Source organism: Ipomoea nil, unplaced genomic scaffold (assembly GCF_001879475.1).
Source record: "Ipomoea nil cultivar Tokyo-kokei standard unplaced genomic scaffold, Asagao_1.1 scaffold1074, whole genome shotgun sequence".
NCBI classification, from domain to species: Eukaryota; Viridiplantae; Streptophyta; class Magnoliopsida; order Solanales; family Convolvulaceae; genus Ipomoea; species Ipomoea nil.
This window is the reverse complement of record NW_017617502.1, coordinates 1,483,650-1,511,535: the sequence shown is the minus strand read 5'-3', so window position 1 is coordinate 1,511,535 and position 27,886 is coordinate 1,483,650. Positions and strand designations below refer to the sequence as shown.

At 35.3% G+C, this 27,886-nt stretch overlaps 1 protein-coding gene across 3 annotated transcripts; it reads right to left on the bottom strand.

Moving 5' to 3' along the window:
• Window positions 1-12,384: 12,384 nt before the first annotated feature.
• On the bottom strand, window positions 12,385-14,667 carry LOC109182892. 3 transcript variants are annotated; one of them, XM_019333128.1, is made up of 4 exons: window positions 14,290-14,667; window positions 13,671-14,173; window positions 13,392-13,584; window positions 12,385-13,267 (listed from the first exon to the last, which is right to left on the bottom strand). In XM_019333128.1, the coding sequence occupies exons 2-4, from the start codon at window positions 14,064-14,066 to the stop codon at window positions 12,699-12,701; spliced, it is 1,158 nt and encodes a 385-aa protein (XP_019188673.1). In that variant the 5' UTR covers window positions 14,067-14,173; window positions 14,290-14,667; the 3' UTR covers window positions 12,385-12,698. The 3 variants fall into 3 exon arrangements, with proteins under 3 accessions (XP_019188673.1, XP_019188670.1, XP_019188671.1); XM_019333125.1 differs by having other exon boundaries at window positions 13,392-13,587; window positions 14,290-14,666; XM_019333126.1 differs by having other exon boundaries at window positions 13,392-13,587; window positions 13,671-14,168; window positions 14,290-14,666.
• Between the last annotated feature and the right edge of the window lie 13,219 nt (window positions 14,668-27,886).

Below are 27,886 nucleotides of genomic sequence, written 5' to 3'. Positions count from 1 at the left end.
AGGTTTCATATTCAAGACTTATCTCAACCAGAGTTAGCTTTTACTTTTAGCCCTCTGTAGAGTGATAAATGTGTAGGAAATTCTTTGTACGCTTGTTTACATGAACCTTAGAAGGATTTGATAATTATTAAAAACAAAGCTTTAAGTATATTGGAAGAAAATCTTTGTACGATGGATAAAAATGAAGAACATGGTTTTATTGAATCAAACCTTCAAATAGATGTGTTAAGAATGAAACTTGGAAGGTTTGAAGTTGGAGGAGATGACTTCTCTCATCATATTCTGCCGTTAGAGAGAACAAATATATAAAGCATGGAGAGCAACGACGGCAAACACTTAGTTTTTCAAAACAAAAAGTGATGACGGGGTTGGGTGACAATTCAATAGTACTGTTTAGTAAACTCATTGATATTGCCACCATTCTATCAAGAGTTACGAGCTTGACTATCAGGTTCAATAAGCCTTTTAAGTAGTACCATTGTTCTTCACCATCTTTTCAGTACTAGTGGATCAGTTCAGCAGGTCTGTTGAACTCGTTGGTGTATCATTGACTTGTTGACTCAGACTATGACGACTAGCAACGGGTCTATTCAACAGGGTTGATAGACCCGATGAATAGTACCATTAGTCCCCAACTTTTCCTCCCATGAAAATGTTTAAAAGGGATTTTGAAACAATTTAACAAAAGAAAAAAAAAAAAAAAAAAAAAAAAAAAAAAAAAAAAAAAAAAAAAAAAACCAAACACTTGACTCAAAACTCATGTTGAAAAATAAATTTTAAAAATTTTTGTAGAAAATTAGAATGAAATTTAGAAGAAGGATATCAAACTTTTTATAGTACGAAAGGAATAAAAAATTTCAACCTTGTACAAAATAAATCTTAAATTTCAAGTTCTTCTTCTTCCCAATTTGGAATATTGAGAACTTGCTCCATAATCTTCAAACATAGAACTCTTGAATGATTGATCATGAAAAATGAAGTTCTTCAATTTAATTCACACAAATACAAAAATAATTGACAACTAATTTGTTATCATCAAAAGCAAAGCTAGAAGGCACAAGGCCTACAATGATAACGTGTTGTAAGAATATTAGAATAGACAAAGAGGGGAGAGGGAGGGTGCAAACTTCTCATTCATCATACCGAATACTTATACAAAGGTATTACAAATATAAGGTAATGAATACATATAAAAGGTAGTAACCTTATCAGTTACAACTGCTACCATATATATAATAATGTCCACATTAATAATATTTATAACAGAAACATTGTTCTTAATTGTTTTCTTACCTTAATACAATTGTTTATTATCATTTGATTTAATTGTATTCTTTATTGTTATTGAATTAATAATGCTAGCTTAAATTTTATATTTTAAAAAAGATACAATTTGATAAATATCATAAATTAATTATTACAATATCATTTATGTTTACCATGCGAATAATTAATGAAAAAATAAATAATTCAAATATACTATTAATAAAAGTAAAATCCTCATTTTCAACATTCCCGCCCAAATTAATATGAATATTAATTAAATAGTAAAAAATTAATAAAGCTTAATTCGTGACAATAATATTTCTAATTGAGTAATTGGCTAATTAACTACAATGAAAAAAGAAATTGTCATGATCATTGCATTTTAATTAAAAAAAAAAAGGAACAAAAATTAAAAATTAGACGGAAATATTTCAATAATATTCTATATCATCAATAGGAAATGCATATTTTAAAGTTTAAACAATATAAAGGTAAATTAAAAATATAACGGAAATATTTCAATAAAAATATTATACATCATTTTAAAATGGAACGGAAATTATGTAAAAGTATCACTGCATTTAATAGTCTAATTGACTAATTGACTAAAAAAAAAGAATAATTGGCTGAAAATGAATCTGGTATTACTAATTGACTGAAAATATAAAAAAGATCACTAATTGACTGATATTCTACCATTATATATTTTCACCCGAGTCACCCATCCTGATGGACTGAAGGTGTTGATGAGAACTGATTGTATTATATTTTCTGAACTTAATTACAATGAGATCAGATGATGTGAATATATAGAATAGAGAGTCACAGTGTGACAATGATAAGAAGTAGAGAGTCACAGTGTGACAAGGATAAGAAGTTCTAAACAGACTCATATACATAGAGTCCTAATACTCCCCCTCAAGCACAGTGTATACTAGTAACCTGTAGCTTGTCCCTTAAGGAAGAAAATCTAGGTCCAGGCAGAGCTTTGGTGAAGATATCAGCAAGTTGATCCTTTGTGGAGATGAAGTTGACTTGGATATCGCCCGAAGCTACTCGATCACGAACAAAATGATAATCAATCTCCACATGCTTGGTGCGCGCATGAAAGATTGGATTGGCACTCATATATGTAGCTTCTAGATTATCACACCATAATTTTGGAATGGAAATACCCGGAATCTGTATCTCACGCAATAATGACATAATCCATAGAACCTCAGCACAAACATCTGCAAGAGCTTTGTATTCAGCCTCAGTGGATGACCTGGCAACAGTTCTCTGTTTCTTGCAAACCCATGATATAAGATTACTCCCCAAGAAAACAGCAAAACCACTCGTGGATTTTCGATCATCAGGACAACCAGCCCAATCAGAATCAGAGAAAGCATGAATGTCTCTAGATGAGCATCGTCGTATGCGTAAACCATGATCAACTGTTCCCTTAACATACCTGAGTACCCGTTTGAGCTGCTCCCAGTGTGATATGGTGGGAGCATGCATATGCTGGCATAACTGATTAACTGCAAATGATAGGTCAGGTCGTGTGACAGTGAGATATTGCAATGCTCCAGCTAGACTCCTGTACTGTGTGGGATCATCATATAGATCTGAATTGAAGGGGACACTTTTCGAGACAGAGATAGGTGTAGAAAGGGGTTTGCATTCAAACATTCCAGCCCGTTTTAAAATATCATTCATATACCGTTGTTGAGATAAAATAATCCCATTGTCACTCTTAACTGTTTCAATACCCAGAAAAAAATTTGGTTCACCAAGATCTCTGATTTTGAATGTAGCAGACAGTTTGGATAAGAGCTGAGACATAATACCCTGATCACTTCCCATTACAAGAATGTCATCCACGTACACCAATAGATAAACCAAAGCAGAGTCTTTAGAGTAACAGAACAGAGAGACATCTGTCTTGGATGCTTGAAAGCCAACCGATAGTAAGAACGTATGTAGTCGATTAAACCAAGCTCTGGGAGCTTGTTTTAACCCATATAGAGATCTTTTTAACAAACAAACATGATTCGGGAAGTTAGCATCAATATAACCAGGGGGTTGCTTCATATAAACTGTTTCAGCCAGATTACCATTCAGAAAAGCATTATGAACATCTAGCTGTTTGATAGACCACCCAGATGATAAAGCTAGAGATAGAAGGAGTCTTACAGTCGTAGGCTTTACCACTGGACTAAAAGTGTCGAAGAAGTCCTGACCTGGAACCTAATTAAAACCTTTCGCAACCAGCCTGGCTTTATGCCTTTCAATAGTACCATCAGTCTTTCTCTTCGTACGAAACACCCATTTACAACCAATAATATTCATACCTGCAGTGGGTGGAACTAGAGACAATGTGTGGTTATGCAGGAGAGCATTGAATTCTTGGTCCATGGCTTCACGCCACTCAGGATATTTAACAGCTTGAGAGTGACATGTGGGTTCCGTGGGATGCACCTGAGCTGCTAGAGCAAAAAGAGGAGCATCTGCGTTGCTGCGAGTGGCCATAGAGTGAGTACGGACATTGGGCCTGATGGACCGCCCACGTGGACGGCCTCGCCGGCGAGCAATAGGCTCCACAAGATCACCCGACGAGGCAGCCTGTCCGAGATCCACGGCTGGTTCGAATGAAGCAGGTAGCGGCGGTTCTGGCAGCTCATCATTGGACACGGTAGGAATAGGTGTGCTGTGACTGAGAACAGATTCCGCCCAAGGTCTAGAAAACGGAGTAGATATATCCTGCAAAGAAGTTTTAGTAGCAAAGGGGAAAACTTCTTCATCAAATCTGACATGCCTGCATGTGTAAATCTTATTAGTATGTAAGTCCATGCATCTGAACCCCCTAAATGACTCAGGATAACCTAGGAAGACACATGGAGAAGACCTGTATGACATCTTATGACGATTATATGGTCGAAGATGAGGGTAACATAAACACCCAAAGACACGAAGAAAAAGATAGGAAGGTGGGGATTTATGTAACAGGAGATGAGGACTGGAGTTATTTAATACAGAAGATGGCATTCTGTTAATTAAATAGACAGCAGTCTCAAAGGCAAAATCCCAAAATTTCAAAGGAACATAGGCATGAGCTAGAAGAGCCAGACCAGTTTCAACAATGTGACGATGTTTTCGTTCAACACGACCATTCTGTTCATGTGTATAGGCACAGGATTGTCTATGTTGAATTCCTAATTGAACAAACAAAGAATGTAACTTTTTGTACTCAGCACCTAAATCAGACTGAATGGCCTTTATTTTGCAATTAAAGGACCGTTCAACAAGAGTACGAAATCTATCAAAGATGACATAAAGATCAGACTTTAATTTCATAGGGAAGAACCATGTATAACGGGAATAGTCATCCACAAAGATCACAAAATAACGGAAGCCAGAAGTAGATAAAGTGGGCGCAGGACCCCAAATATCTGTGTAAATAAGATCTAGGACTTGAGAACTAGAGGAAGCAACACGGTGGAGGGGAAAACGGGCAGATTTGCCTAATTGACACACATTGCATAAAGAATTATGACAACGAATATTATCACGAGACCCACTAACCAAACAAGAACGAAGTATATGGCTAAGAACACGGTTATGAGGATGACCTAGACGATTGTGCCAAGTGGAAGCCGAGGCACGAGCGGAAATAAACGCTGACGGAGACGAACTAGGTAATGAAAGTGTGTATAGTCCCCCCGAACTATTTCCCCGAAGAAGTATTTCCTTGGTATTGATATCTTTCACAACAAAAAAAAGGAGGGGTGAAACTCAAAAAAGATTTTATTATCGGATGCAAACTTCTGAACAGATAATAAAGAATTAGACAAACGCGGAACGTGAAGTATATCAGACAATGTAAATGATCTAGAAGGGGAATTAAAAGAGGCATGGCCAACATGACTAATAGATAAACCCATACCGTCACCGACACGTAAAGTGTCATTACCAGTGTATTTCTCCGATGTAGAAAGAGCAGCGATGTTTGGAGTTGCATGATTTGTGGCTCCAGTGTCCGGAACCCAAGTATGAGAATTTGACGAGGTTTTAGCAACTAAACCATTCTGAAACACCAAATTAGCCTGAGAACCCGGAGCCCCTGAATATCGCCAAAAACAGTTGACTCCCGTGTGACCGAAACTTTTGCAAATTTGACACGGATCATTATAGCGCCAAAAACAATTGGCTCCCGTGTGACCAAAACGTTTACAAATTTGACATGGATCATCATAGCGCCAAAAACAATTGGCTCCCGTGTGACCAAAACGTTTACAAATTTGACACGGATCATCATAGCGCCAAAAACAATTGACTCCTGTGTGGCCGAAACCTTTACAGATTTGACACGGATCATCGAAGCCACGTTGCTGACCTCCACGGTAATTAAGGTTGCCATCGCAGCGCTGCATCTTCTTGATTTTATGAATCAAAAAACCCTAGCTAACTGATACCAGATGAGAACTGATTGTATTATATTTTCTGAACTTAATTACAATGAGATCAGATGATGTGAATATATAGAATAGAGAGTCACAGTGTGACAATGATAAGAAGTAGAGTCACAGTGTGACAAGGATAAGAAGTTCTAAACAGACTCATATACATAGAGTCCTAATAGTGTTAGCTCTAGACGAAGATGGACAAGATTGTGTTGTTATTACCAATGTTGTCTATAAAGATGTTTCAATAATGTGTAAATACAATCGGTGATATTCTGTTTTTTTAATGGAAAAATTGCTATATATCTAGACAAAAAAATATATTTTTCATACAAATGAATTAGGATATCAATTCATTTTTATAACTGAGTTGCTAAAGAAGGAGCACATTTGCCTAATTTATAAAAATACTGAACAATGATAAATAAAATCTCCAAAGCTACAACACCGTGTGCGTACATCTACACATTAGCTATTAATTTGAGCAATTATTTGCTCAAATTCAAACAATGATAACATCAAACACAAATGATCCAAACCATACCTTCAAGTGCACTATATAATATTTGATGTTATAATTTAAATAATTATATATCGATCCAAATATTCTTAATATATTACAACAAATTCATTCCCTGCATCGCACGGGTGAGCCACGAGCTCCCTTTGTAAATGATGTGAGATCATTTTAATCCCACGTTGAAAATGTTTGAAAAGAGGAGCTCTTGAGCTCTTCTATATAAGAGGTACAAACATAATTGTTTGTGCATCAATGTGGCAAGTATTGAGAAGTCAAAATGTTCATATTTAAGAAACCTTAGCTTTTTTTTTTTTTTTTTTTTTTTTTAAGTTTTTCATTATTTATTTATTTATTATTTATTTATTTATTATTAGTGGGGTTTGGGAAAGATTAACCCAAAATGTATGTGTTGTTTTAGTTTTTAGCAGTTTGGAGCGAGCAAATTACAGAGTTATTAAATAATATTTTGGTGTTTTGATTAAAGATAAATTGTTAAAATAGCGAATTTGTTAAAATTTTGACGAAATTGTAAATAATCAAATAATAATAATAATAATAATAATAATAATAATAATAATAATAATAATAATAATAATAATAATAATAATAATAATAATAATAATAATAATAATAATAGTAGTAGTAGTAGTAGTAGTAATAATAATAATCCAAACAAAACGATATACAAAATAAAATTAAAATATATAAAAAAAAAACAAAAAAACAAAAGGGAGCCCATGGCTCCCTTTGTAAATGATGTGCGATCATTTTGATCTCCAGCTCCTCTTACCAACATAATTGCTTGTCCATCAATGTCGACAAGTACTGAGAAGTCCAAAGTTTTTTTATTTTTTTTATTTTTTTTTTTTGGTTTTGTTTGTTGAGAAGTAAAGGAAAATTAAAAATGGAAAGGAAATATTCAATAATAATATTTTTACATCATCAAATAGTAAAGGCATATTTTAAAAAATAGTAAAGGTAAATTAAAAATGGAACGAAAATATTTCATTAATAATATTCTACATCATAAAATTAAAATGGAACAAAAATTAAGTAAAAACATCACTGCATCTATATTATAATTGACTAATTGATTGAAAATAAAAAAGAATAATTGATTGAAAATGAATCTAATATTACTAATAATTGACTGAAAATATAAAAGAAAATGAATATTAATAATTGATTGCAAATAAAAAATGATTCATAATTGACTAAAATAAAAAAAGAAATGGTCAGATCATTGCATTTTAATTAAAAATTGAAGAAAAATATTTTAATAATAATATTCTACATTATCAATAGTAAATGCATATTTTAAACAATAGTAAAGGTAAATTAAAAATGAAATAGAAATATTTCAATAATAATATCAACATCATCAAATAAAAATGGAACAAAAATTAGGTAAAAATATCATTGCATTTGATATTCTAATTGACTAATTGACTGAAAATATTTAAAAAAATAATTGGCTAAAAATGAATATGATATTACTAATTAACTGAAAATATAAAAGGATAACTAATTAAGTGACATTCTACCATTATATATTTTCACCCAGGTAACCCGTCTTGATGGATTGAAAGTGTTAGCTCTAGACGAAGATGAACAAGATTGTGTTGTCACTACCAATGTCGTCTACAAAGAGGTTTCAATAATGTGTAAATATAATCGGTGATATTAAGTTTTTTTTTTTTTTAAATGAAAAAAATGTTATATATCTTGACAAAAAAAAAAGTATATCTTCCATACAAGTGAATAAGGATAACAATTCATTTATATAACTGAGTTGTTAGATAACGAGCACATTTGCCTAATTTATGAAAATACTAAACAATGATAAATAAAATCTTCAAAATATAGCACCGCATGCGTACATCTAAATATAGCTATTAATTTGAGCAATTATTTGCACAAATTCAATCAATGATAACATCAAAATATATAAACGATCCAAATCATATCTTTAATTGTACTATATTATATTTGATATTCTAATTTAAATAATTATATATTGATTCATATATTATTAATATATTACAACAAATCCATTCCGTGCATCGCATGGGTGCAAATACTAGTATTTATAACAGAAACATTGTTCTTAATTGTTTTCTTACCTTAATACAATTGTTTATTATCATTTGATTTAATTGTATTCTTTATTGTTATTGAATTAATAATGCTAGCTTATTAAATTCATGTTTGATTCATGTACTTGCGGTAGAGATATTCTTTATGTGTAGATCTCACACGATTTGAAGGAGTGGAATGCAACCCTAGAGATAGGGTGCCATCAATCCTCAATGTTTGAGTCAAATTATTCAATACAACTCATAAATCTTTAATGCAATTTTTGAGGTTTTTAAATTTAGAAGACATTATGATTAATTAACCTAGAGATTAGTTGTTAATACTATTGAGAAAGATATTAGCTTAAATTAGGAGGTCTCACTGTCTCAAGCATATGCCATTATTTTGCGCATTTATTTATTATGGTCAAGGAGGTCACAAGGGGATTCATAAATTCAAGTACCCTTTATTCACGGGTTGATTTCTTTAACTTTGTCTTAAATTCTTCTTGCTTGCCTTGGTTGTTGACTTGTTGATTAGTATTTTATTTTTTTTAAAAAAAATTTAATTAATTCATCATCATATATTTAAGCTAGATAATAAAATCATAGTTAGTACTAGTACTCGTAGTCCAATCCTTGTTCGATATGACAGCTCATCCTTCTATGCTAAAAAATGTTAGGTGCAATTGCCTAATCATATTTGTATAGTTTCTAACTGAGTATCAATAATGTTTGGAGGGAGTAAAAACCGCCTCTTTATATTATTTTTGGGGCAACACTATGCTTTATGCCTTGTTGCATTTTGACTCTCAAACTCTCCCCCTTTTTCACTTTATACCCCATCACTTTAGTCTTTGCAATCTTACGCCCTTAAGTTTGATCCTTAGCCCATTTCACACCCCTAACTCTCTCCCATTCTCACATAGGTCCCTAAACCTTGCTCATGGCTTCCAATCATTCTGTGGACCTAACTAATCATTGGGCATGTGCTCCTCGGTCCAATCAATTACCTTGGACCCAAAACCCATTATCCAATGCATCCAAGTCCTTCACTTCTTCTAATTTGTCTAGACAACTAAAGGAAGTAGTAAACACTAGCCCCATTGCCTCGCATTATGATCCTTGCGCTCACCCATCAATACCTAAACTTTCCCGATTATTTTGCAACCATCTTCGACCTCTACAATCTACCTGATAAGCTTTGGATCCTTAGAGGCTCTAAGCCAAAACTTTCCTCCTAATCAAACTTGTACCTCATGCCTTGTCATGCCTCTGATGGCCTTGGTAGATGTGGGAGCTGGGTTTACTTGGGTGTCGATACTTGAGATTTCTCCAACTTGTGGGGGAGGTAACCCCACCATATTTCACACATCAGTGTAGGCCAAGCCCTCACTTAGTCGTGTTGTCAAAGGTATTAATGTTATTTGTATGATTAACCTTGGGGGGTGGGGGGGTTAGGGGGGGTTCACCTAGGATTAAGGGGCTTGGCCTCGCAAGCCCTCCACTTCAGTCATAAGTTCGGTCTAGACCTTTCTTGTGTTGATTTTGCATTTTTTTTTGAGGTTTTTTAGTCGATCATTCTTCCTCATGTCTTTTGGCCTAATTCGCCTCGACGCATCTATTGTATTTCACCATGATCACCACATAGCCAATTAGAGTATTTCTACTAAGACTCTTATATAAGTCTCCTATGCACATATCGTATATGAACCTTGTGATGGCTAAATTTTTGTCCATCCCCTCCACTACACTTCTTCCACTCACTATCGAGTCAAGAACTTAGTGAGAGATTCGTCATGCTTCTACCTAACTGTGGTCATGTAAGAAAAATATTTTATAACATTCATCCCCAATATGAAGTGGATTGTGAATTTGATCGCTATTCGCTATATCTTAGAAAGAATCCATTGATCCTCTTTGTAACCTCGAGAAACAATGTTGGGCAGATCCCCCAAGGGTCAAGAAAAATGCCCTACACATTACTACATCATTAGCCCCATCATATCATTGTGGCTTGATAAGTCATGATATGTTCTTGCAAGTCCCCTACCTCGTCAAATCTCTTTACACTAGGAATTTTGAAGTTAGTCGGTGAGGGCTCCTCCATGATTTTCCTTGTGAAAGGATGCGTGATCATGGTTTTCGGTATCACAGGCAACTCGTCATCCTCCTTCAAGAGAAGCAACTCTTCCAGTTTTTTGGCTAACTTATTTGCCCATTCCTCAGAGACTATGTCCTGACCTCCGTTCTTTATTTATCGACCCTCTAGGCGTCGATGAATGGATCTCGATTGGTGTTCTCGTATATTGTTTCTTTCAGAGTGGACTTTAGCTCCCTCTTAATAGGCTCCTTCCGTCTTACCTCCTTTACACCATGGAACCCCACCCCCCACCCCCCGTCCCCGCTTCGTGGTGCCAATCTTTCCCTTACTAGCTTCCTCTCAGTTTGGGGAGTACTCAACCTTGTAGGAGATGGGTCCCTTGGAACATCGAGGCCCATGGTTGTTTGTTGTGCCTAACCTAGTGGTGACCCCGCTACTATTGTGCCATTTGAACTCCTATAACGTTGGCCAACTCTTGGGCTATGGTGGGGCATTGGGCTTGGCCCCTTGGGGGCCAAATCGATTCTCACGTCCATGCATCACCTCCAACTACGAAGATTTTGACTCCCGAACGTCCCCTCTCCTACCGACTGGTTAAGAGATAAAATATGAGACATAAATTATAATAATTTAGATGTACCTTTTTGACAAGATTCAAGCGTTTGCATGCAAGGTAACTTTTATGTGGATAATGGTGACCTTACTCTTCGAGGTGCACTTATTAGAGAATAAAAATGAGAGTGCTTTGAAAGAGAAAATTAATGAAATAAAAAGGGCATTGCAAAATTACAATTTTATCATTTTGATAATAAGTTTTATAAACTTCTATTAAATTTTAACACTTACATTGAATCAAGAGTAAAAAGAAGATACCAAGACAACAATTACAAATTGAAAAGTGACTTAGGAAAAATTCAAAAACCAAAAACGTCATTCTCCCTATAAAAATTTTAATGATTTCATCCCATCATTAGTGAGAATTTTAATAATTTCATCCCGTCATGGGTGAGAAGAATTTAAAGACTTTTGTTAGTCATGGCTAGTATGTTTGCATTTTTATTTGTTCTTGTTCATAGATTCTTCACTAGTGTGAGATGAGGACCATCCTACTTGTACCATTCATACTATGGAGTATAAGAGTATTTGGTCAAAATAACACAACTACACAACTAGTACATCTTAACAAGGCCCACCCAGCTTATAAGGCCCAAAAGGAGGAGAAAGAAGACCCATGAGAGAGGCAATTGTTATACCATAATCTATTAATATTAGCTACCACATAATAAGTGGTAGGTACATACATAATCTTCTGGTCCAAAAAATGTTTTGTTCTGGTCCTTAATGTTTTGTTCTGGTCCAAAGTGTAAGTTGGACCCTTGCCTGAGAAAGGAGAAAAATATACAACACTACGGCAATTTATATCCTACACCACGGCGCGCGTTGCAGTATGCGTCCAGATGCAAAACGACGTCGTTTTAATTATTTTTTTTTTTTTTGAAATTTCCCGCCCCCAGTGAATGGCAGTAGTTTTTTCTTTAAAAAAAACTCGCTGTTCAAGAATGTATATAATGTTATACTAGAATACACATAATGTTATATATATACATGAATGTACATAATTATATAACAAAATATACATACTCTTTTTAAAAGATAATACACATAATCTAACATAATACATAATAAACATAAACTTTTAACATAATACACACAAATTTTCTGATTCGGATGTACATAATTGTATAAAAAGTATAAAAAATACACATAACTGTATGAACCAATACACATAACGTTGTGAACAAATACACATAACGTTATGAACAAATACACATAATCTCAGCAACTTCCTACCGCGCCTCCCAACACTACCCCAAAACGACGTCGTTTTGGGAGGCGCACGGCGCACAATGCTATGTGCGCCGTGGTGTAGGATATAACGATTGCAACACTACGCAGAAGAGGAAAAACACTAAATAAAATCAAACAATGGGTTATTAAGATCAATCAATATTATTGAGGTCACACACCAAAATGTCAGAGTTACACAACCCCTATTCTTCACTACTGCCACTATTACTACTAGTGATTGTATTGCATTAACACTTAGTACCCTTACATTAAAAGGTGAAGGGCATTACTTGATCAAGACATACTTAGGCCAAGACATATAATACTTGGACTGCATTCAATAGTGCCCCAAATACCAAAACCCAGGGGCAGAAAACAAAGAAAAAAAATATTATTAGTATACTAAAACACAGAGACCATTGAATTAAAGCTCCAAAACTTCAAGCCTTCTCTTCAATCAAAGAAGATAAACCAGTCATTTTCTTCCCTCCATTCACTTTAGTCTCCTGTGCTTCACCTACTCCCACCTCCTTATCATCATCTTCACCATAAGATTTGGACTTAGAAGTTCCCTCTCCAAACATCAGAACCTCAAACTCACTGCAACTCTCATCATCTTCCTTCCTACTACTCGGCTTCGATTTTCCCACTTTCAAGTTAGCTTCACACAAACACACACTCTCCTCCTCCACCTTCAAACAAGTCTCTGCCTTTGAAGATGTCAAGTCAATTCTAGTGTAGGGAGAGAACCATTTGGCCTTGACATACTCAGCTTGCCTCCACGGTGGAACAGGCATACCTTTCTTCTTCAAACTTTGCTTAGCTGCTTCAGATACTATAGAAATGATCTTTTGCAGGCGATCGCATTTACCCACAAAAATGTTGGGCAATGCTTGAAGAACTGACTTGTAAGTTTTTGTGGACCTAGCTATTTCAAACTCTGATCTGAACTCAATGTCGATTACCAATCGTTCTCCTTGAATTACCACATCAATGTATTCATAATCACCTGCAAATTCAATTCATATCTTCACAGCTGTACATTTTAATGAACAGATATATCTATAGAGTACTGTCCTAACACAATCAATTCCCAAAAACTCCAATTTCAGTGTTAAGAGGGTAAAAATTACCAGCAGTTATACAAGCAGATTTCTCCCATCTAGATTGACAGATTGAAGCATCGTATCCAAGAGCTATGAGGCCATCCACTATGATCTTCCGGCAGACATGATCCTTTCGCTTGCAAATCTTGTTCTTCTCAATGATCTTAGTTGTGTCTGCCAAGAGGTTTCTCTCTGATACAACCACACAACCCACCAAACTCTGCTGCATAAAAAGAAATGTTTTAGTGATAAGCAGGGCTCTTAAACTGATTCACAAGCGCAGAATACTATATTCATGTAAATTACTTTCAGAACTTCACATGCATCCGCAGAGGAGGAGTTATTGCTCGATTCACCGAAGCAATTGCATGAATCGGCAGCATCTTCCTCAGAGTCCGTACAGTTTTTGTTGAGGCAATAGCATCGGTTCCGACTGCATCGATGCTTCTCCTCACTTTCCTCGATGAAATTCTGAACCATCTTAGCCAAGCAAACGGAGCTGGGTTCGAACAACTCATCCGAGGCATCTTTGTTGCAGCTGGGCTCCTCACTGGCGGCCGGCTTCTCCCCCGACAGAGTCCTCAGAAGGGCAGGAAATTGCCTCTCGAAAAGCCGCTTGAACCGCGACTTAGCCACAGGCTTAACCGGTTCATATCCAGACGGTTCTTTAGGTGAGGTGAAATCTATAGGCTGAATCCTCATGGAACCACCGATGCAAAATCACTTGTAATATTTCATTCCCTCCACTCCATCGGAGCCGAAGCTTACTCAAATTACCCCCAAATATTTACTTCTACCTAATTTCTACTCTAGAGCAAGAAATTATTAATAATTCTTTTTAAAACCTAAAAAGCAGTGGTATATCTAATATCTATGATCTTCGAACGTCCAAAATTGGAGAGGGTTGGGCGGAAAGCAAATATACCTTTATCTGGCGGAATACCGGTGTTCTAAGCTAGGAATAACTCGGAGTCTGAGTTGAGAGGAACACCGTCGTCCTTTGTTTAGGGTTTAGAAAGAAGACGTGGCTAGAGGAGAGGAGGTCGCCGATTTCGCAGCCGGAGAGATGTACGATGGTCGGCACTCCAGCGCTAGAAGGCACGATCCTTCGACGGAGTATCCATATCTCCGGCGACAGAATCGATTTGCCGATAAGGAATATCGACTCCTCACCTACTTTCAGATACAAAATTGGTAAACGGATAATATCTGAACAGTGAGAGAGAGAGTTTTAGCGGTGGTTGGACAGTTGTTATGGAAACCGGACGGCGAGGCAAAGCGAAGCAGGAAATGATCGTCCAGATTTGATAATTTAAAGATAGGAAAATGAGGGAGGAAAATAAATAATAATTTTTTTTTTGAGGACAATAAATAATAAATAAATAAATAAAAGAAAGGAAAAATTGGCGACTTGGAGGAGCGGCGACACGTTACCGGATGTGACCTGACTAGGGGCACGTGTCGGCTTCTGAGCTGCATTGTTGTGGAGATCTCGCACGTAGACGACGCCACGTGCTGGGATGATGGATGAAATATTGAAATGCCGAAAATAGGCTTGGTGTTTGTGCCTCCTGACTCCTTATCCAAAGTCCTAGGCAGGCGACAGGCCTTTTTTCAAAAAATTCTCTGCTTCACTCAGGTGAGATTTTGGATAATTCTGTTTGAAGAAGAAATTTAATTAGTTTAGGATTTTACTAAAAATTGATTGAAAATTTAATTACTAAAAATCAGAGATTATTTAAAGTTATAAATTAATTAATTAGTTGAAATTATCAAGATTATGTGATCTAATGGTACTCGAGTTAGACTTTCATTTAGATATACTACAATGTAAAAATGATAGTTTAGGATTAAATTTAAAATTGTCACCAAATACAATAGACTACTTATGGAATTAACTCTTTTAAATACTAAACCATATGTACTAAAAAGTGATTCATAAACAAAAATAAAAAGTGAAACATCAAATCAAATCAAAAAATTTAATCCACAAACTCTAGGGTCACTTTATCTGTAAAATGGTTCGGATCAATATGCAAATATAATATTTATACGAGTAAATGTAATACTAAATATTACATTTCAGCTTGACACGACTAGTTTCACATACAAAGACAAGTTTTTGCCTAAATTTTAAAGGGTGTTCATAAGTGCATTGCATTTTCAAACTAGTAAAAAATGCAATGTATAGTGTATAAAATGTACTATCAAAGTGGTTCGTAAGGGGCTGAATTTGGGTCAAACTTGTTCCAATTTGGTGGCGGATTGTATGAGGTTGATTTCTGAGTGTGAGATCCTCTTTATCTCGCATATCTTGCGGAGGGAATAGTTGTGCTGACCGACTCAAACTTAGGTCAAAGAGGGACCTTGAGGTACGACCGTCCTCCCCAACCCTCTGGATTCTATTAAGGACCTCCTTCATCTAGATGGCATGGGGGTCGCCAGACAATGTATAACTTAAGGGTCTTGTGAGCCTTTGAACGTACCCACAAAAATGCACTTTCAAAGTTGAAAAATTTACTAATATGACATCACGATTTTTTTCCTTCCTTTATCTAAAACCAATAAATTTGGACATATGGATAATTGAGATTGATTCTTATTTTTCTTTTGAGATCAGTTTCTCATATGATTATTTTACTCTCTCTTTCTCTCTCTCTCTCTCTCTCTCTCTCTCTCTATATATATATATATATATATATATATATATATATATATATATATATATATGCCAAACACCTTGTGCTCAGATGACATGTAGTAACATCTCCCATATGGGAGGTCATGAGATCGAACGTCATTACAATATAATAGAGTCAGTATACCCACTTAAAAATGGCAACAAGAATCAACTAGTGTGGATGCTCTTATATGCGAAATTTAAAAATATTATATTTTTCCTTATAAGTAATTAACAAATACTTGTCAATATTATTTATAAGAGAGAGTTAATTTCAATTTTGGTCCTATAACTATTAGAGTGTTGTCAATTTGAGTGCACAACTTTTAAAACTATCAATTTAGTACCTTAACTATTCAATTTTTATCAATTTTAGTCAGTCCGATCAAATTATCGACCAATTATCGCCGGAATATTTTAATTCAGTGTTAAAATGGAAGCTAATTTGTGAACCATTGTTTTAATTAATATAGAGGCAAGTGAGATGTGGATAAAAATTGGCGACAATTGGCCGGCAATTTGGCTATAATGACTAAAATTGATAAAAATTGAATAGTTAAGGTACTAAATTGTTAGTTTTGAAAGTTGTGAACTGAAATTGACAATACCCCAATAATCATAGGACTAAAAGTGAAATTAACTCTAAGAGAAATTATAATACTTTAGATGAAAACTGTAATATTATTATTACGTACATTTTTGTTACACTTTTCCTAAGAAATACTTTATTCCTTATTAAGATTACATTTTTTTTAGTATAAGTATTACATTTTAATATTGATCAGATCCAATCTCATGCATCAATCTTATAGATACTTATTGGTGAATCGTGAGACAATTTCACACCAGGGTTAAACTTTTGAAATAATTCAATTTGGTTAATCCAGGAAAGTGTTGAATTTTTAGTGAGCATTGTGGGTTAAAGTAGAAAAGTATCCATCCATACCATACCATAAGTTAGCAATCTTATGCATTGATTGCAAGAAAAAGAAAGGCGTAAACAAAAACGTAACAAACTTGGAGGTTGAGGTTGGTTGGTATGCACTAGATAGGGTCATAGACTCATAGGGATGGATGAGGAGGGTGTAATGATCATTTTGCGTTGGGCATTGATTGTAGTGTTGAAATGTCAATATTGCATGAGTGAAGAAAAAGTAAGAGCTGATTTTAACAGTGTAACATTTTTTTTTTTATGAAATAAACAGGGTAAGTGTAATTAAGTTGGTCAAATAAATAATTTGATAATATAAAATTTTAAATTTAATCTTTTATAAAAATTGTTTAATTCCCCGTCTTGATGGTCGGTATAACGCACTAAGCGGTAAGGGATTAGCCAAATGATTTGTTGCGATAAGGGACTTGCCTTATGAAAATTGTTTATTGATATTTTCGATTTGAGCATGTCGATTAATTATGAATAATTTATGATGATTTATTTCATTGTAATCTTTTATTAGTTAGTGTTAGAAGATGAGTTTTACCTGGTATACATATCTAGATAGTGATTATGAGTTTTCTAATAAATTAAAGAAAAAGTATGAGGAATTGGACAAATTGCAAAAGCAGTAAAGTGTTGAAATCAATTTGGTTTACTTTATCTTTTATGTGAAAAAATAAATGTTAAAGTAAAAGCTCTCCCCTACCTTGAGACCGAAGAAACCTACAAATTCAAAGCCTGTTTTGGGAATGTTGAATTTTGTGTGCATCAAAGACTTTGGTAAAGACCCACTTGCGTTTAAGGTCATCTTGTATTTTCTCCGCATATTTTATTTTTACGTTATGTTTGTGTGACGAAAATAAAAAGAAAAAGAGGAAGGTAAATTAGAGGTGACTTGAGTTTATGTTGCTACATGCAACTAGATTTAAAATGTAATATGAGAATTGAACAACCCCACATGTACAGCCATGGCATGTAAAGAGACTGCTCTGTCGGGTCGGGGTGTGGGGCCCTTAGGGTTAGAATGGCATGTAAAGAGACACTCTCATGATTAAAAACCTGTAATCTTGACAAAGTCTGCTTTAAGTTTGATTATCTAAATGTGATGACCATTATACTTCACAGATACAAGGATTATTCAATATTCATATTCCGGTCTCATATTAGATAACTATTACTCTTTAGTCAATACTTTTCAAGATTGTTTATGTCGTTTTATTCATCTTTCAGCAAACCAGTTGGCTCATACACTTGCTAAGGACTCTGGCTCTCAGTCTATACGAACGTACTGGACTGTCTTATTCCTTTTTTAAGTTAATATAATAATAATAATAATATATTTTACCACCTTAAAAAAATGTAATATGAGACTGAGTGAATTTCACTTTGCATTCTTTAAACATATTGAATAATTTTAAATTTATTCTTTCTCTCTATCCTTAACTTTACCCATAAAACGAGTTTTTAGCTGTTTTAATTGTAAGTCTATTTTTATCCCTGCAAATCTCTATCATTTTTAAATTGAGTCTCACTTTCACATTATCCAATTTGTAAATTATTTACTATTCACACTACATCTCTACAAATACAATCAAATTTCAAAAGTGATCCCCAATATATAAAAATAATATTATTAATTTATATCAATATATAAATTATATTTAAATATTAAAAATGAAGCAACAAAATTTTTTTAAAAAAAAATACAGAAGTTATCGCAGTTGCTGGATTGAGAATTTGCTGTCAACTCAGCATTAAAAATAATATAACTGTTTCAAGCAAATGCCATATCAGCTTTATTAGGACTCTATGTATATGAGTCTGTTTAGAACTTCTTATCCTTGTCACACTGTGACTCTCTACTTCTTATCATTGTCACACTGTGACTCTCTATTCTATATATTCACATCATCTGATCTCATTGTAATCAAGTTCAGTAAATACAATACAATCAGTTCTCATCTAGTATCAGTAAGCTAGGGTTTTTTTTTTCTTTGTCTCTCGTCCCTATGGCTGACGGATCTGTTAATTCCTCCGAACGGACCGTGTCTGATGCTGCTATGTCGTCAAGTTCGTCGTCAATTGTGTCGCTATCCACCGCACATCACTTCATCAGTACGAAGTTAACCTACAAGAATTATTTGTTTTGGCGTACGCAAGTCGTCCCGTTTCTTCACAGGCATGACCTAATGGGGTTTGTTGATGGTACGAAACCCTCACCGGCTGTTCTTCTTCCGGCCGACGCCGACACCGCCGATGCTATGCCACGGCCGAACCCCGCCTATGCTGTTTGGATGCGTCAAGATCAAGCATTGTTGTCCATGCTTGTCTCCTCCCTCTCTGACGAGGTCATGCCAATCGCCGTCGGACGTCGCACGAGTCGTGCCCTTTGGGAGGCCATTGTTCAGACGTTGTCGTCTTCCTCCCGTGCCCGCGCGTTAAACCTTCTCGGCCAATTGCAGGGACTGGACCAGGGTGATTCGTTGGTTGCGGATTACATCGGGCGAGCTCAGGTGATTGTTGAAGAGCTCACCCTCGCCGGCCGCGTCGTCTCCCTCGACGATCAGAATCGCTTTGTTTTTTGCGGCTTGAGACCGGAATTCCGTGCCCTCACCGCGTCTCTTGCCGTCCGTGGGCAGCCGGTCACGCTCCAGGAGTTGGCGGACTTCCTCGGCGCCCAGGAATTTATCGCCAGCCGTGATTACGGCGGTGCTCCGGCGGCTCTTGCTGTTCAGCGCGGTGGCGGTCGATCAGGTCGCGGAGGTCAGAACCGTGGCGGCGGTCAACGAGCAGGCGGTGGCAACGGCGGGTCCAATCGTGGTGGTGGCGGTAGACAGCAAGGTGGCCGTGGCCGTGGTGGCCGCGGTCGCGGACGCAACAGTGGTGGCAATCAGGTTCAGTGCCAGATATGTAGGCGGACTGGTCACGAGGCTCATGTATGCTATAACCGGTATGATTCCCCACCTCAGGCCAATCTAACTTATCAAGATAATTCAAATGTTGGTACTCCTCAGACATGGATCCCGGATACAGGGGCAACTAATCATGTTACTCCGGACATTGCTGCTTTGACCACCTCAGAAGAATATGTTGGCAATGACACCTTGCGTGTCGGTGACGGTATGAGTTTATCTATTAGTCATGTTGGTCATGCTTCTTTTAATACCCCTTCTAGATCATTCACATTGTCTGATATACTTCACGTTCCACGTTTGTCTAATTCTTTATTATCTATTCAGAAGTTTGCATCCGATAATAAAGTCTTTTTTGAGTTTCACCCCTCTTTTTTTGTTGTGAAGGATATCAATACCAAGGAAATACTTCTTCGGGGCAATAGTTCTGGGGGACTATACACACTTTCATTACCTAGTTCGTCTCCGTCAGCGTTTCTTTCTGCTCGTGCCTCGGCTTCCACTTGGCACAATCGTCTGGGTCATCCTCATAACCGTGTTCTTAGCCATATACTTCGATCTTGTTTAGTTAGTGGATCTCGTGATAATATTCGTTGTACTAATTCTTTATGCAATGCGTGTCAATTAGGCAAATCTGCCCGTTTTCCCATCCCTCGTGTTGCTTCCTCTAGTTCTCATGTACTAGATCTTATTTACACAGACATTTGGGGTCCTGCGCCCACTTTATCTACATCTGGCTTCCGTTACTTTGTGATCTTTGTGGATGACTATTCCCGTTATACATGGTTCTTCCCTATGAAATTAAAGTCTGATCTCTATGGCATCTTTGATAAATTTCGTACTCTTGTTGAACGGTCCTTTAATTGCAAAATAAAGGCCATTCAGTCTGATTTAGGTGCTGAGTACAAAAAGTTGCATTCTTTGTTTGTTCAATTAGGAATTCAACATAGAAAATCATGTGCCTATACACATGAACAGAATGGTCGTGTTGAACAAAAACATCGTCACATTGTTGAAACTGGTCTGGCTCTTCTAGCTCATGCCTCTGTTCCTTTGAAATTTTGGGATTTTGCCTTTGAGACTGCTGTCTATTTAATTAACAGAATGCCATCTTCTGTATTAAATAACTCCAGTCCTCATCTCCTGTTACATAAATCCCCTCCTTCCTATCTTTTTCTTCGTGTCTTTGGGTGTTTATGCTACCCTCATCTTCGACCATATAATCGTCATAAGATGTCATACAGGTCTTCTCCATGTGTCTTCCTAGGTTATCCTGAGTCATTTAGGGGGTACAGATGCATGGACTTACATACTAATAAGATTTACACATGCAGACATGTCAGATTTGATGAAGAAGTTTTCCCCTTTGCTACTAAAACTTCTTTGCAGGATCTATCTATTCCGTTTTCTGGACCTTGGGCGGAATCTGTTCTCAGTCACAGCACACCTATTCCTGTCGTGTCCAATGATGAGCCGCCAGAACCGCCGCTACCTGCTTCATTCGAACCAGCTGTGGATCCCGGACAGGCTGCCTCGTCGGGTGATCCTATGGAGCCTGTTGCTCGCCGGCGAGGCCGTCCACGTGGGCGGTCCATCAGGCCCAATGTCTGTACTCACTCTATGGCCACTCGCAGCAACGCAGATGCTCCTCTTTTTGCTCTAGCAGCTCAAGTGCATCCCACGGAACCCACATGTCACTCTCAAGCTGTCAAATATCCTGAGTGGCGTGAAGCCATGGACCAAGAATTCAATGCTCTCCTGCATAACCACACATGGTCTCTAGTTCCACCCACTGCAGGTATGAATATTATTGGCTGTAAATGGGTGTTTCGTACGAAGAGAAAGGCTGATGGTGCTATTGAAAGGCATAAAGCCAGGCTGGTTGCGAAAGGTTTTAATCAGGTTCCAGGTCAGGACTTTTTCGACACTTTTAGTCCAGTGGTAAAGCCTACGACTGTAAGACTCCTTCTATCTCTAGCTTTATCATCTGGGTGGTCTATCAAACAGCTAGATGTTCATAATGTTTTTCTGAATGGTAATCTGGCTGAAACAGTTTATATGAAGCAACCCCCTGGTTATATTGATGCTAACTTCCCGAATCATGTTTGTTTGTTAAAAAGATCTCTGTATGGGTTAAAACAAGCTCCCAGAACTTGGTTTAATCGACTACATACGTTCTTACTATCGGTTGGCTTTCAAGCATCCAAGACAGATGTCTCTCTGTTCTATTACTCTAAAGACTCTGTTTTGGTTTATCTATTGGTGTACGTAGATGACATTCTTGTAATGGGAAGTGATCAGGGTATTATGTCTCAGCTCTTGTCCAAACTGTCTGCTACATTCAAAATCAGAGATCTTGGTGAACCAAATTTCTTTCTGGGTATTGAAACAGTTAAGTGTGACAATGGGATTATTTTATCTCAACAACGGTATATGAATGATATTTTAAAACGGGCTGGAATGTCTGAATGCAAACCCCTTTCTACACCCATCTCTGTCTCGAAAACTGTCCCCTTCAATTCAGATCTATATGATGATCCCACACAGTACAGGAGTCTAGCTGGAGCACTGCAATATCTCACTGTTACACGACCTGACCTATCCTTTGCAGTTAATCTGTTATGCCAGCATATGCAAGCTCCTACTATATCACACTGGGAGCAGCTCAAACGGGTACTCAGGTATGTTAAGGGAACAGTTGATCATGGTTTACGCATACGACGGTGCTCATCTAGAGACATTCATGCTTTCTCTGATTCCGATTGTGCTGGTTGTCCTGACGATCGAAAATCCACGAGTGGTTTTGCTGTTTTCTTGGGGAGTAATCTTATATCATGGGTTTGCAAGAAACAGAGAACTGTTGCCAGGTCATCCACTAAGGCTGAATACAAAGCTCTTGCAGATGTTTGTGCTGAGGTTCTATGGATTATGTCATTACTGCGTGAGATACAGATTCCGGGTATTTCCATTCCAAATTTATGGTGTGATAATCTAGGAGCTACATATATGAGTGCCAATCCAATCTTTCATGCGCGCACCAAGCATGTGGAGATTGATTATCATTTTGTTCGTGATCGAGTAGCTTCGGGCGATATCCAAGTCAACTTCATCTACACAAAAGATCAACTTGCTGATATCTTCACCAAAGCTCTGCCTGGACCTAGATTTTCGTCCTTAAGGGACAAGCTACAGGTTACTAGTATACACTGTGCTTGAGGGGGAGTATTAGGACTCTATGTATATGAGTCTGTTTAGAACTTCTTATCCTTGTCACACTGTAACTCTCTACTTCTTATCATTGTCACACTGTGACTCTCTATTCTATATATTCACATCATCTGATCTCATTGTAATCAAGTTCAGTAAATACAATACAATCAGTTCTCATAAGCTTGTCAATCCCTTACTTGTTGGGATAATGCAGCCTAAGTTTTATATACATCTAATTATTTTTAAATATTAAATTTTATACTTATACATATTCAAAAATTTTATGTACTTGGATTTACTATGCATAGAGATGACAATTTTAATCCACGAGTGAATATTCACCAGATCTACTTTGCATGAATTGAATTTTTTGGTGAGAGTGAGTGGTGGGTCTTTAAAAAATTAAAATCGCGCTGGGTCTTGTTTGATGTGCAAATCCGTCAGAATCTTACCCAACCAACCATGTATATATATAATAATTAAATAAGTATTAGTATATAGTTAATTTTAAAAGCTTATATAACTTTTGCTAGTTTTTTCTTTTTAAAAAAAAAAAAAAACTATTTTTAGTTCAAAACTAATAATTTTATTTTTTAAAAAAATTAACAAATTTAGTTATTATATTTGAATATTTCTATGATTTTAGGGGGTATATTTAGCAATTGGCTTTAATGATTGATTTAGCAAATAGCTGATAATTGATTGTGTTAGTTGGTTTGACCTATTGTTAGTATTAGATGGTTATAAAAAACTGTTTGGTAAATTAAATGTTTACTCTTAACTAATTACATATAAAATGACATGTTTACTCTTAACTAATTACATATAAAATGACATATAAGCGCATAAGTATATTGTGTTATTTACTAAACTCTTAAAGTATTTTTTTTATATATAATTTATTGTTATTGTTGTGTTATTATTAATTATTTTTAACTTTTTTTATTATTATTAATATTGTTATAATTACAAAAACTACTTCGTGGTTAATAAGAAATCAATATTAAAAATATAATTTCAAATAAAATATAATAAATATAAGTTGTTCATTTAACTTAACGGTTATCAAAATTACAATTTTATGTGTGTGATTGATAATCAGATGAGAATCATGCTTCATATGAGAATTTGTATTCAAATCTAAACCATTAATCTAGTAGATTTAATGGTTGAAAATAAACAAAACTCTGTAATATTTATGAAATGACCCCACTCATTTTTGACTAGATTTTCCATCCATTAGATCTTGTAAATCATTGGCTTGAATTTGTTCACAAGTTCTCACTTTGGGGAGTGGTTCTCATATGATTATGAATATATATATATATATATATATATATATATATATATATATATAGAAGGGTTCAGGTGCGGGTATAGCTTCCCGTGCGGTTGTGCGGTTAGATTTGAGCCGTTGATCAAATTTAGATCAACGGCTCGATCAAATTAATGAAAATTAAAAAAAAAAAAACGCGTGTCTGGAAGAAAGAAGCATAAGCTAAAAATGACGCACCTTAAGTGTTAGATCTTAAGCACAAACTCACGCACATTAAGTACAAAATCCACACACATTAAGCACAAAACCCACGCACTTTAAATATTAACTCACAGACTTTAAGTTTCAACAACTACTGACATTAAGCACAAACTCACGCACATTAAGTACAAAACCCACGCATATTAAGCACAACCTCAGCACATTAAGCACAAAACCCACGCACTTTAAGTATTAACTCACAGACTTTAAGTTTTAACAATTACTCACGTTAAGCACAACCCCACGCACATTAAGCACAAACCTCACGCACCTTACGCACAAAACTCACGCATCTTATATACAAAACTCACGCACATTAATCACAGATCCGCTTACCTTAATTTTGACCTAGATGCAAAAATTACAAAATTGCCACCGCGTTTTTTTTTTTTTAAATTTTGGTAATCCTGGATGTTGATTTAAGCGAAATGAATAGCCCAGATTAAACCGCACAACCGCACCTGGGCACCCTAACCGCACCAAAACCTAATTATATTTATATATATATATATATATATATATATATATATATATATATATAGGTTCTGGTGCGGTTGTGCGGTGATAGGAGAGCCATTGATTTTTATTAAATCAACGTCCAGGATTACCAAAAGTAAAAAAAAAAAAAAACAAAAATGCAGTGGTAATTTGGTAATTTTTGCTTCTAAGTCAAAATTAAGGTGTGTGACTTTTGTGCTTAAGGTGCGTGACTTTTGTGATTAAGGTGCGTGGGGTTTGTGCTTAAGGTGTGTGAGTTTGTGCTTAAGTGCGTGGATTGTATAATTAATGTGAGTAGTTGTTGAAACTTAAGGTGCGTGAATTTTGTGCTTAAGGTGCGTGGATTTCGTGCTTAAGGTTCGTGATCAGCGTCGATTTTGTGCTTAAAATGTGTGAGTTTTGTGCTTAATGTAAGCAGTTGTTGAAACTTAAGGTGCGTGAGTTTCCTTTTTAAGGTGCGTGATTTGTATGCGTGCGTGAGTTTCCTCCTTTTTAAAACTAAATCAAAATCAAACCAAACTACAATGTTAAACTAAATACTTTTATTTTTTTTAGAACCGAACAAACTAAAACCCAAAAAAAAAAAATCAAACCCAATACCAAAACACCCACCCTCAATCGCAGACTATTCACTATCGACCCATCTCAATCAATTCAACAGTGATGAAGAGACTTGTACGTTCCGCTGGCCAAAGCTTGTCACAAATGTCAAAAGTTGAAAAAAAAAAAAAAAAAAAAACGCGTAAAAGACGCAGGTGAGGAAAAACGAGAGTAAAAAAAGCAGCTTTAAAGGTGATAGGGTGCAGAATTTCATGCCCATACAACGGATGATAGGCTCCTATCACAGCTTGTTATGATTATTCTTAGAATTAGGAATACGGAAATCACCTACAATTTTATTTTAAGAATATATTCGCGTGTAATATGATGATTCTTTATTTTTGTTTTAACCAATTAGTGTGTTATATACTTGTATCAATAAAAATTAAAATTTAATGTTAACAATAGAAATCTAAAATGGTAGTTGAATTCAACATTTATTTTATATATATATATATATATATATATATATATATATATATATATATATATATATATATGAGATGGTTCACATGCAAAAGAACTCACAGGTAAATAATGGGATAAGATCTGAACTGTTAATCTAATTTAGATCAATTGTCGAGAATGAAGATAATTTTTTTTAAAAAAAAAAAAAAAACGCTTCCTTTCATCTGGTTGCAAATGATCTCATCCCACCATTGTCATTTTCATCCTATCTTCCTCTCTTGCTGCGAATTCAAACTTGTTTTTAGCATTACATTTTGGAAGGGAAGATGCTAGATGTATTTTCAACGAGTATAAATTCTGGTGTGCATATTTTAATAGATAAAGCCATGCACCTAAAGTTTCGAAGTTATGCACTTTAAGTTTTAAAGTAATGCATTTTAAGTTTCGAACTGATGCACCTTAAGTTTTAAAATTATGTACCTTGCGTTCTAAATTATGCAATAAATTACCATAATTCCACTACATATTTTTTATTTTTAATTTTCATCATTCTGGACTGTAGATTTTAACTAGATCAATGACTGAGATTACACCATAATTTCACTTGAGAGCTCATTCGCATTTGATCTCTAGCCAATATATATATATATATATATATATATATATATATATATATATATAAGGATCTTGTGAGCATAGTACCATGTGAAAGAAATAAGAACCAATATAGCCTTAGCTTACATCTATAAAAATTCAATGGATCTGATCAAATTTAAAAAAAAAAAAAATTGCGGTGACATTTTTGTAATTATCATTAATTTCACTATGCATACGTGAACACTTATATATGCAACCTTTAACAACGAAAATGCAAGCCTAGTAAGTTTTATAAAATCAACGAACAAGTTAAATTATAAATCCAAACCGTAAATGTTAGACCTTAAGTAGTAAAAAGTGAACCATTAAACCCAATAAAATAAAAAACTCATTCATAAGCTCTAAAATCGAAACCCTAAGTGCAATGAATTTTTGCATTTTTGCAAGTGCAATCATTTAATACTAAATATGCAAAATGTTAACACTAAATGTGCAAACTTAGAAAAGTTTAAGAATTGCATATTTTAGTGTTCAAGTTTTTATAGTAAAGTTAGTAATAATTACAAATATACCACCGTATTTTTAAAAAAAATTGATCTGATTCGTCCAATTTTTCCATATGTAAAGCTACAATTGCTTTGTATTTCTCTCTTAAAGACTTGTTCTCGATCATTTGATCCACACATACAAATAATATACATGCATATTAATAAAAGATAAACTAGCTTGAGTTAGTAAGCCTCATAGTTGTTTTTAAGGATGGGAATAGGTCAGGCCCTTTGTAGGGGCCTTTACAATCCCAAATATATATAATTATCAAACCCTAACTCTCCACCTCTAAAATCTCGTTCGAAATTATGATTCAACTATAAACATTACTGCTAATCCTGCTATAAGTATTCTTATTGTTTAATTGTTCTTACTGTTATAATATTTAATGAAGTGTCGTGACTTAATTGTGTGAGTTGATTTTTAACAATTTATGAGATTATATAGGATGACAATGAATAATACAATCGAATTATTCCTAAACAAGTTAACGAGCATACAGTCGTGTTTGTATTGTAGTGATATATACTTATGCAATTATATATTAATTTTTGTATTAGGTATATTTCTTAAATTGTTTAGAAATACTTATTA

Bases quoted from the DNA above. Each gene is read 5' to 3' on its own strand.
- LOC109182892 (XM_019333125.1), bottom strand. From the start codon at position 14,066: ATGAGGATTCAGCCTATAGATTTCACCTCACCTAAAGAACCGTCTGGA. The intron at 13,588-13,670 runs GTAATTTACATG...CTTTTTATGCAG, and splicing joins ATGCATGTGAAGTTCTGAAA to CAGAGTTTGGTGGGTTGTGT. The intron at 13,268-13,391 runs GTAATTTTTACC...TTGAATTTGCAG, and splicing joins ATCTGCTTGTATAACTGCTG to GTGATTATGAATACATTGAT.